Source organism: Paroedura picta, chromosome 9 (assembly GCF_049243985.1).
Source record: "Paroedura picta isolate Pp20150507F chromosome 9, Ppicta_v3.0, whole genome shotgun sequence".
NCBI lineage: Eukaryota > Metazoa > Chordata > Lepidosauria > Squamata > Gekkonidae > Paroedura > Paroedura picta.
In genome coordinates, this window is record NC_135377.1 from 86,436,153 (window position 1) to 86,446,730 (window position 10,578).

Genomic DNA, 10,578 nt, shown 5'->3' on the forward strand with positions numbered 1-10,578 from the left:
CTAATAGTCATAAGCAAAGCAACAGGATGCAACCTTGAGGTGTCAAGACAGGCATCTGGGGAATATCACAGATCAAACATCACAGAACATGGCAGAAGTACCTAGGAGATTCTGACAGAGGAAAATGGCTGCTTGGGAAGGTGGACACTATGGTCTTATATGCTACTGAGTTCCCTCCCCTGCCCAAACCCCACCATCCCCACGGTCTAGCCCCCAAACTTCCAGTTATTTCCCAATCTAGGACTGAAACTCAAGTCCCCATGCAAAAAACCCTGAAGGCATATCATGGGGGGAGGGGGGTGGAAGACCGCATGTGTTAGCATGAGTTAAGAGATCCCTTAAAAGTTATAATATATATTCTTTTTGCAGTAGTTTAGTCGTTCTACAGAAATGGCATTTTGACCTTGCCAATTCTCAAAACTTTGCACAAAGGGCTCTAAAAATTTCTGAGCCTCAGGGCCAAACACAAAATGTGAAACTGACCCCAGTGATGCTTGCTATGACAGAATGTTTTGTCATTCCAGTATGTGAGCTGCAGGACCCACAGTGTAAGAAATACCTTCAGGTTATGTATATCCTGTTCTCCAAGACAACTGAGAAACCCAAACCATTCTGGGTGTACTGTCAATCCAAATTATATGCAATTGAGTTAGGTAATACCAAGCAAGTGAATTTATGCATTCGGGAACAAGGGCAAGTGACAGAGCTTGCTGGCAGCTCCGCTAAGACCGTTTACGCACTGGAGGTTTCATGCCAGGCTGCAGGCTGAAGTTTTAGTTATAGCAGGTTGCCCCACCTCTTCCTGCACTCACATGGGCGAGCATTTGGCCTGGTGTACCTCATCTGCCACATATTTGTGCTCCTGCATGAGAGCTGGGGCAGTGAAGTTCCCAGTGCGTAAACGGTCTAAGAGAAGATTACATAAATCAGTGTTTGCAGTCAGGAGGTCATTTACTGCTATTGTGCGAGCCCACAGTAAACTAGAGTGAGAAGAAATGAAAGCAAAAGACCTGTGATTCCTCCTTATTATCCTGTGTTCGACTGAATGGTCACCAGCATAAAAAACAAAAGAAGATCCCTGATGAATCTGTCTAGTCCATCTAATCCAGCACTTTGGCTCACATACTGGCCTGCAAGTTCCCCTAGATGGCCAACCACAGGGATCAAAACTGAGGGTTGCCTCTTGATGTTGCTTCCTGGGCTTCCTGGGCTTGGGATTCAGAAGATCAGTGCCTCTGAAAGTGGAGATCTCCCTCAGTCACCATAGCTAGTAGTCATTAATAGATCTATTCTCTGTGAATATCTAATCCCTGTTTAAAGCTTTTTTTATTCCTGTGGCCACTATTATTAGGACACAGACCTTTCCATGGGTAAACTGGGACTTCGTTGTTTTTCTTTGTTTGTTTGTTTTGTCTTACAAGAAACACAGTAGATATTTCACAGTGACAGGGTTGGCCAAAAATGTGAGAAGAAAAGTCCACATGCCTAGCCAGCAAAGATTTTTTTGCTTGTTACACTTGATTGAGCAATCATCAGTAAACCATATATTTTCAGAAACTATGAGTCACTCGCTACCTTCCCTGTAGCTGAGACCCTATTGGGAGGGAGGCCTTGGTCAGGACGGGCTGATAAAGAGTCAGCTCACCGCCCCCAACTTCCTGCCGCCCTCAGAACATGCTGGGTGGAAATGCAGCTAGCTCCACTGAGTAGCTCAGGCATGGAGGGAGAGAGAGGAGGAGGAGCAGTAGCAGAAGAAGAGCCACCCCCAGTGAGTGGCCCTGGCATGAAGGGAGGGAGAGGAGAAGCAGCAGCAGCAACAGTGGCAAAAGAGCCACCCCCAGTGAGCAGCTCAACCCTAGAAGGGAAGAGGAAGAAAGACAACTTGCCCTAGTGAGTTGCCCTGGTGTAGACGTTGAAGGAGGGAGGAAGGAAAGCCTGTCCCAAGAGTTCCCCTGGTGTAGAAGTGGGGTGTGGTGTGGTGGAGTGAAACACAGTCTGCCCCAGTGAGTTGCCCTGGTGTAAAGGTTGAGGGAGAGAGGAAAGACAGCCTGCCTCAGTGAGTTACTTTGGTGCAGAAGTGGGGCAGGCTAAAGTGGGGGGAAGTAGAGCCAACACCAGTGATTTGTCCTGGTGTAGAAGTGGGGTGGGGTGGTAGGAAGCTCCTTCCAAGCAGCTCTGGAGGGGACCTCTTTGGGAGACAAGGCTGTGGTCCCCACTCCCAAGGAGACCTTTTCTCCAGGGTAACAGATCAGTGCAGTCTGATTAAGAGCTGTCCTGGGGGATGCCCAGGTCCTCCCTGGAGGCTGGCATCCCTGGACATCTGTGGGGCACAAAGCTCAGTCCCGTCTCCCAAGCCACCATTTTTTACAGGCACACTGTTCTCTGTTGTGTGGAGATGAGCTATCATAGCAACATTTCCCCTCCAAAACAACTATTTTCCATTAGGAGGCTGATCTCTATAGTCTGCAGATGCACTCCATATCTAGGAGATCTCCTGAAGCTTGGTGACCCCTGGTTTAGGAATGTTACTTACTTGAAGTTTGGAGGTGGGGCCTCAAGAATCCAGGGGGCGGGTGGGAGAAGGAGTAAAGGTTGCCCACCAGCCCCATGGGACACAGCATGGCCTCTGCTCCCTCCCTCCCTCCCACCCTCCCTCCCAACTGTCTCCTCCAGAAGAACTGGTGCCTGGAAAGCAGTTGTTTTTCCTGAAGATCTCCAAGCCCCCACCTAGAGATTGGCAACTCAGCTGGCAACACATGGAGGGGGAGTGGAGGATCAATCTGGGCTCTTGAGATTAGAGTCTCCTAATGTTTAATCACCTCCAACACTCTGGATCTCAAGATCCAGCGGGGAACAGGGGGGAGTGTCAGCACCCAGGAAAACCACAGGGCAGGCATGTGTGCTAGTGCCCATTGTATTCCTGGGTACAATGGGCTTTGCCCCTAGTTACAACAGACTTTGCTTCTCCATGTCCATCATTGGCTAGTTTGGAAGGGGGGGGGGGTCAACATGATCATATATGGTTATATCATCTGCCTGCCTGCCTGCCTGCCTGCCTGCCTGCCTACCTGAGCGAAAAAGAAATGCAAGGCATATCTATTTTAATAAATGCATTTAAAATTACTCAACTTTACTCAGTGGTGGTAGGATAGGAGAAGGATATACCCCCATCATATTGTGGAACTCTACCACTCCCTCCCTTTTGGTTACCAAGGCCAGACAAAATCAGAATTATACCATATGTAGCTCTGCATGTGCTACCCAGCTGTGCACATTAACAAAATTGTGTTGGGCAAAACTCTCTCACCTACACAACCATTAAAGTAAGAAGAGCTCTCACATAGAAAGACTGACTATCCCCATTATAACCACAAGAGTTCAAAGATCTTTAGTCATTCAAGACCCATTGAAATGAAAATAACATTTTTCTCTCTCTTGTGAAAAAAGAAACAAAACAGCTCTATTTTGTATAACTGCATTATTCACATATTACAACGGCAGGGAAAATAATTCAGACCAAATACCCCCAACACAGCTGTTGAATGTAAGATATTCATCCCCCAGTATTCTCATAGAAGAAAGGCCTAGCAGGTGGCTATGAAGAAGTTTGAATCATAAAGCAAAAATGCATTTATCAAATTATATAATTAGCCTTTCTACATATTTTTTAGATTATGTTATTATGGAGAGAACAAAAATGCTATTAATGACTGGGTTAAATGGATTTTCTTACTCAGTTATAGTAATTAATTGCTAATTAGTCTGGATTAACAACACAAAGAAAACAGGAATTGGAAAAGAATTGTCTGCCATCCCTGCTTTGTTGCTGCAAATGGCATAAATCCCAAAACGTGATGAAAGGGGATAACCTGCTAGGGTAGAATATTAGATCAACCTCATGGTACACAAGATCTGCAGACCTTGTGACCCACCAAATATGCCTAGCCAATCACCCTTCCGATTCATGTGCAGTGTCGAGTTGCACCCTGTTTTGTGCTACCAGTCAGTGACAGAGGGAAACATCATGGTTCTCAAGCATCTGAAATATCCTAGCACATTAGGCTTTCTCAACCAGGGTTTTGTGAAACTCTGGGATTTCTTGAGAACCCTGGAAGGGTTTCCTGAATAGATGGGAGTTAATTAATTTTTATATTTTTAAAATATTCTAAACATTTATCAGGTGATATGGGGAAGGCACTGGCAAACCACCCCGTATTGAGTCTGCCATGAAAACGCTAGAGGGTGTCACCCCAAGGGTTAGACATGACCTGGTGCTTGCACAGGGGATACCTTTACCTTTTATGATCAGATATGCTTATGGACACTTCCCTCCACAAATAGCCAATGCTGGGACTGGGGAGGATGGGGAGGGGAGAGGCCTTGGGTAGATGTGTACACAGCTTTGCTTCCCAACCATTTTTTTGCACGATCTCTCCACTTCTGGGGTTTCTTGAAGCCTGGAGAATGTTTCAGGGGTTTCTCAACAATAAAAAGGTTGAGAAAGGCTTCTGTACATAGTTGGTGGATCACATTTTGTATATTCTTCAGTAGACTCTGTCCACTCTGTCTTTCACTTTCCAGCTTGGTATAGAGAGCCAGCTTGGTGCAGTGGTTAGGAGTGCAGACTTCTAATCTGGTGAGCCGGGTTTGATTCCGCTTTCCCCCACATGCTAGGTGACCTTGGGCTCACCACAGCATTGATAAAGCTGTTCTGACCGAGCAGTGATATCAGGGCTCTCTCAGCTCCACAGGGTACCTCACAGGGTATCTGTTGTGGGGAGAGGAAAGGAAAGGAAAGGCTCTATGCCGCTTTGAGACTCCTTTGGGTAGAGAAAAGCGGCATATGAGAACCAACTCTTCTTCTTCTAGTGCAAAAGTGAACAAGGTTGCTTTACTAAATATCACTTGTAAACTGCTGGACATTAAACTACATGGTTTTCTGAGAACCAAGAGTGATCATGAAAGATACCATTCATAAGAATATCATAATGGGCAACTCTACTCTTTCAGTGCCACCAGTAATTAACTCTGTAATATCTGAATATGAAATAAGATGGCTCAGAGCATCTTCAAAGGGAGACAATGAAAACATCCCATTTAAAAAGTAATTATGGAGAGTAAATTGGTTTTTCATGGTTTATTTTGTATTTGATTTGATTTTAGGATATCATTTTGGTGAGAACTTTTCAGAACAGTTGGCTGATTCTATAGTCATCTCTGGTGTATTATGGCCAAAATCTACTGATGAAAGTGGTGATAACAGCTTGATGGCCATGATGTGATTTATAGTCCATATGACAGGGGAAAAAATAGATCCAAATGTGTGTGAAGGAAGCAAAGCACAAAATAGCTGGGACATATACCCATCCTTATCCATTGTTGTTGCTCTATATATTTCTGAAACAGCTTAGGGGGTGGGACGTGTCTGGCTGTCCAAGTTGGAATAGGGCCAATCAGGGTGCAGCTAGCTTTATCCTGATTGGCCCTGCCATTGCAGCTCCTGCCCTCCGACCCTGGACTAGCCTCTTTGCTCTCAGATGCCTCAGTGCCTGGAGCCAGCAGCAGATGAGAGGGCCCTGGGCAAAGGATCATGGTGGAGGGCTAGCTAACGAGGGCCTCCTGGCCTGCTAGGCTGCTGACTGCCTGCTAAGGAGCTCTATCTCGGCCCTGCTAATCAGCAGCCCAGTCCCCGCCCACCCCACTTGATTTGGCTGTGGACTGCGTCCCAAAGCCACTTTAAGCTGCCTGGCCAGGGACCAGGGTAGGGGACCCTTTCAGGGCCCATTCTTAGGAATGGGCTTTTAAGCTAGTATTATAAATAGTATTGAAATTTTGCCTTCATTAACATTTCAAGGCAAGTTTGGAGCTTTCTGTTTGGATAACCAATGCCATGCAAACATTCCTGAGAGTTATTTAAAAAAAATTAAAATAAGAATCCTGTAGCACCTTTAAGACCAACAAAGATTTATTCAAGGTGTGAGCTTTTGAGTGTAAGCACTCTTCATCAGACTTGTCAAAAGAGTTCTTGTAAGAAGACAGTAACTTTCCCATGAGATTATGGGTCTCCATATTCCTATTTTTTCAATGGAAATTACCAAAAGCAAATGTTAAAGTTCCAACTTTGTGCTCAACTCAGCAATGTGCTGGAGATCCAGGATAAATGTCATGGCAGTGTTACTAATTTGTCATCTTTTACCAATTCCCCAAGAGGCAATTAACTCCCTCCAACACATTTAGGGATGGGCATGAGCCGAGAAAATGTCATTCAGGATTGTAGTTTGTGGGATGCCCACCTTGCAAACCACAAACCATTGCAAACCTTTAGCAATCAAATGAATGGGTTAGTTCATGAGGTCTGTGGCCTGGTAGAATGAATTCTATGCAAGCTAGAGACAGCAAACTCAGAGGGGACCTCCGGCTGACTCTTCTCTACCTGGTCTCCAGATTTGGTGAGGACTGGAATTATGTGGTCTAAGTCAGTGTTTGCTGGCAGGGGCTCATGGGAATTGTAGTCCATGAACATCTGGAGGACCACAGGTTGACTACCCCTGGTCTAAGTTACATCCCTCTCCAGAAGGTGCCACCAAGAAAGTGCTTTCTGGGGAAATTGCAGGTGTTCATTTCCCCAGAAAGAACTGTGGAGGTACCTTCTTCTTTTTTTGCAGGTGGGGGGGGGGAGCCCATAAATCCATGCAGAAGAGAATCCAAGAAGATGTAGAAGAGAATCCAAGGGAGGTTCCCTGTGAGTTTGGTGTCACTAGCTTGCACAGGATCCATTCTATACACTCCTGAACCTGTATTTGTCAAAATAACCACATGTCATTTCTGGCAATCATTTTGAAAAACACAGTTTCAGGAGGTTCAGGAGTCGATAGAAAGGATCCTGTATAAGCTAGGGGCATTAAAATTCCAGGGGGCCCCCTCGCCTTCAAATACTCCTCCGCCCACCCTCTATTCTGCCCCAGAGTTTTGAAGTTTTACAGATATTTACATTGAGCAGGGACAATCTGTCTGGAAATGTATCCATTCATGAACTGGCACAAACCTCCAGAGTTTGTGGAAAGTTTGTGCTGGCTGACCTCCACAAATTGGCCAGAATTCATCCCAAACTTCAGTTTTTGCCCATCCCTAAAGTTGTTGACTAGCAGGTGGCGACTAAACCAGTAACGACGCGGACCCAAACTTGGCAACAAATTGGCCGCAGCCGTTTATTAACCAATACCCTCCCCACCGGAGGGTTGGCCCGCATGCATGGTAGTGGAGCCCCAACCTTGTCAGCCGGCCGGCTGACCACCCCTACCCACGGCGTTCCGGCTCCTCACCTCACTCCCAGCCGGGAGGATGGGATGCCTTCCGCCGCGGGATCCCTGGGAAGCGACCATCGAGGACCCCACGGGCGTCCGCCTCCATGGGATCCCCCCTCTCGCTTGGCCCCGGGCCCCTGGCCTCCCAGCCGGGTAGGCCGCGCCCGGTTGTGGCCGGTCTCTTTAATGAGACCCCCTACTCCAGGGAGTCCCGTACGCAGACGGGCTCCCTGCCAACGGGCTCCCTACCTTGCATGTCCCGACGACTGCGACAAAACGAGAACGAAAACTGGGAGGGCTGGGAGGGAAACCGTCCAGGTGCGCGGCGGCCGGGGAAAGAGGGCGAGCCACGTGCGCGCGGCCTTAAAAGGCCGGTGGCCCCGCCCTTCTCCCTAAGCGCGCCGCGGCGCGCCCTTATGACGCGGCCAGGGCCCGCGCCGCTCCCGGGCGCCACCGCCGCGTCAACGGCGGCCGCGCTTAGTCGCGGCCGCTATTTGACTAGCAGGTGGCGACTAAACCAGTAACGACGCGGACCCAAACTTGGCAACAAATTGGCCGCAGCCGTTTATTAACCAATACCCTCCCCACCGGAGGGTTGGCCCGCATGCATGGTAGTGGAGCCCCAACCTTGTCAGCCGGCCGGCTGACCACCCCTACCCACGGCGTTCCGGCTCCTCACCTCACTCCCAGCCGGGAGGATGGGATGCCTTCCGCCGCGGGATCCCTGGGAAGCGACCATCGAGGACCCCACGGGCGTCCGCCTCCATGGGATCCCCCCTCTCGCTTGGCCCCGGGCCCCTGGCCTCCCAGCCGGGTAGGCCGCGCCCGGTTGTGGCCGGTCTCTTTAATGAGACCCCCTACTCCAGGGAGTCCCGTACGCAGACGGGCTCCCTGCCAACGGGCTCCCTACCTTGCATGTCCCGCCACTGGACAGGAACCGACGGTCCCTGTCCCCGCCAACCCTCGGAAAGGACAGCCTTCAAAACGTCCCGAACGTCGGCCAGCCATAGGTCACACCCCCGGTCTGCGAGGTGAACCCCATCCGACCGAAACAAAAGCGGGGAACGAAAAGTTAACTTGGGGTGAGGAACGGTCACACCCCCCAGCAAACGCACGGTCTTGCACGCAGCCTTATTAGCCTTCTGTTTGGCCAAGTTCACACGGTCAGGCCGCCGAGCGGACCGCCAAATCAAACGATCGAGCATCTCGGACCACACCAACGTGGTGTGTGGCAGCCTCTGTCGTAGGATTACCAAGTCCTCTGATATGGCCGCACTCAGCTGACGACCGGTCATGGAGGGCAGATCATTTTCTCCCAGATGCATCACCAATACATCAGGGACGCCCCAGCGATGAACTTCGTCAGCCACGACCCGCAGCAGGGACGACCACCGCAATCCCCTCCGACCGGACCAGGTAATCTTGCACACGTCCTCCAGGCCGAGATGCTCCCCCCATCCTGTCGCGACTGCGTGCCTGCCGGCCCAGTATGGAATACTGTGCCCCACCACCGTGACCGCTGCCGCTCCTGATGGAACACCTGGGAAAAAACCAAATCAAACAGCGTGTTGAGGGCGGATATACAACTTATATGCCCGGGAACGCCACCGCCCCCTCTGCTGGATGACCCTGGCCGGCTCGCCAGCCAGGTACGCCTCCGTGGCGGCGCCAATACGAAAGGAGTGGGACCCATACAAGGAAGGTTGAAGGCCGGCTCCCTGCAAACAGGCCCGGAGAACTGCCACGAACTGGTACCGGGACAGACAGCTCCCGTTCTGATGGATGAACAAGGGTCCAGCAAGGGCAGGCCGTAACTCCAGGTACGCGGCCATAGCCCGTCGTGGGCAATCGGCCTCCCCACGTAAGGCCGGGAGGTACACATGATTCCCTTTGCCCCCTTGGTCACACTTGGACCGACGGATGAGGCACTGGACCCCCGAGTCTACCAACTCCACGTCCGAAAACATCAGACCGGCTGAGAAACGGGCTGAGCGGGACCGTGCCACCAATTCCCCTCCCCTCAAGGCTCCGTGGAAAGCCGCGGTGAACGCCGCCCGGAACAACACCAGCTCAAAGTCCGTGCGAGCCACGGCAGGCAAGTGCCCCAGCAGCTGTCGCAGGATAGCTCTGGTGATGGGGCGCCGAGGATCAGGCCGAGGCACGGACTGCCGCCCCCAGCCCTTCACGGCCTGCCGGGCCAAAAACGACCGCCCAGGGTCCCAAGCGCCGAGGGACTTAGAGCAGAAGGAAAGTCCGGCCAGAGTGACACGCAGCGTCCTGCAAGAGAGTCCCTGCTCCCGGAGACGAGCCAGGAACCGGAGCAGCAGGCCCTCATTCATCGGCCAAGGGGAAGAATGCCCCGCCGAACGGGAGAAGTCCACAAACTGACATGCTGCGCGCCGATACGCCCTCCGAGTGGAGTCGGCCAGTGACGACAGGACCCCTTCCATGATCAGCCGACGCCAAGCTGCCACAGGTCCTCGGGACAACCGACCGATTCCCTTGCCGCTCCAGGAGCGAGACGCCGGAACCTCTCGACCTGAAACCGAGAGAGAGCGTCGGCCAACTCGTTGGTTACCCCCGGGACGTGTCTGGCGCGAAAAGAAACGTTGTACGACAAACAGTCCAAGACAAAAACCCGGACCAGGCGCATGACCCGGGCAGATCTGGAGGACTGCTTGTTCACGATCTGCACCACGGCCTGATTGTCGCACATGAATTCCACGCGGCGATCAGCAAAACGCGGGCCCCAGATCCGGACCGCCACCACTATGGGGAAGAACTCCAGAAAGGTCAGGTCACGGTGGACCTCCGCCGCCCAGGCGTCTGGCCACCTCGCGGCGCACCACTCCCCTTCGAAGTAAACCCCGAACCCGCAGCCCCCTGCGGCGTCCGAGTGAACCTGAAGGCGATCCCTGGGAGCGTAAGGCGTCTGCCAGATGGCCACTCCGTTAAAACCTCCCAGGAACCGCTCCCACACTCGTAGGTCCGCCTTCATCTCCGCGGAAACCCGAAGATGGTGAAAAGGACGAGACAATCCTCGAGTGGCAAATGACAAGCGAAAACAGAAAGGCCTGCCTGGCGCAACCACCCTGCAGGCAAAGTTCAGGTGCCCGAGCAGCACCTGGACCTCGCGGAGTGCGCACTTCCGCTTTTCCAACAGCTCCCGGATGAGTTCCCTGAGGGAGGCCACCTTATCCGCCGGCAAACGAGACGTACCCGCCACGGTGTCAAGCTCAACCCCCAGGAAAGTGAGCCTGGTAGCAGGACCCTC

General features: G+C 51.5%; 1 protein-coding gene across 1 annotated transcript; it reads right to left on the reverse strand.

Moving 5' to 3' along the window:
• Positions 1–8,860: 8,860 nt before the first annotated feature.
• On the reverse strand, positions 8,861–9,754 carry LOC143844176 (integrase/recombinase xerD homolog). The gene has a single exon (XM_077351175.1). It carries the CDS (start codon positions 9,752–9,754, stop codon positions 8,861–8,863), a length of 894 nt encoding a protein of 297 aa, XP_077207290.1.
• Between the last annotated feature and the right edge of the window lie 824 nt (positions 9,755–10,578).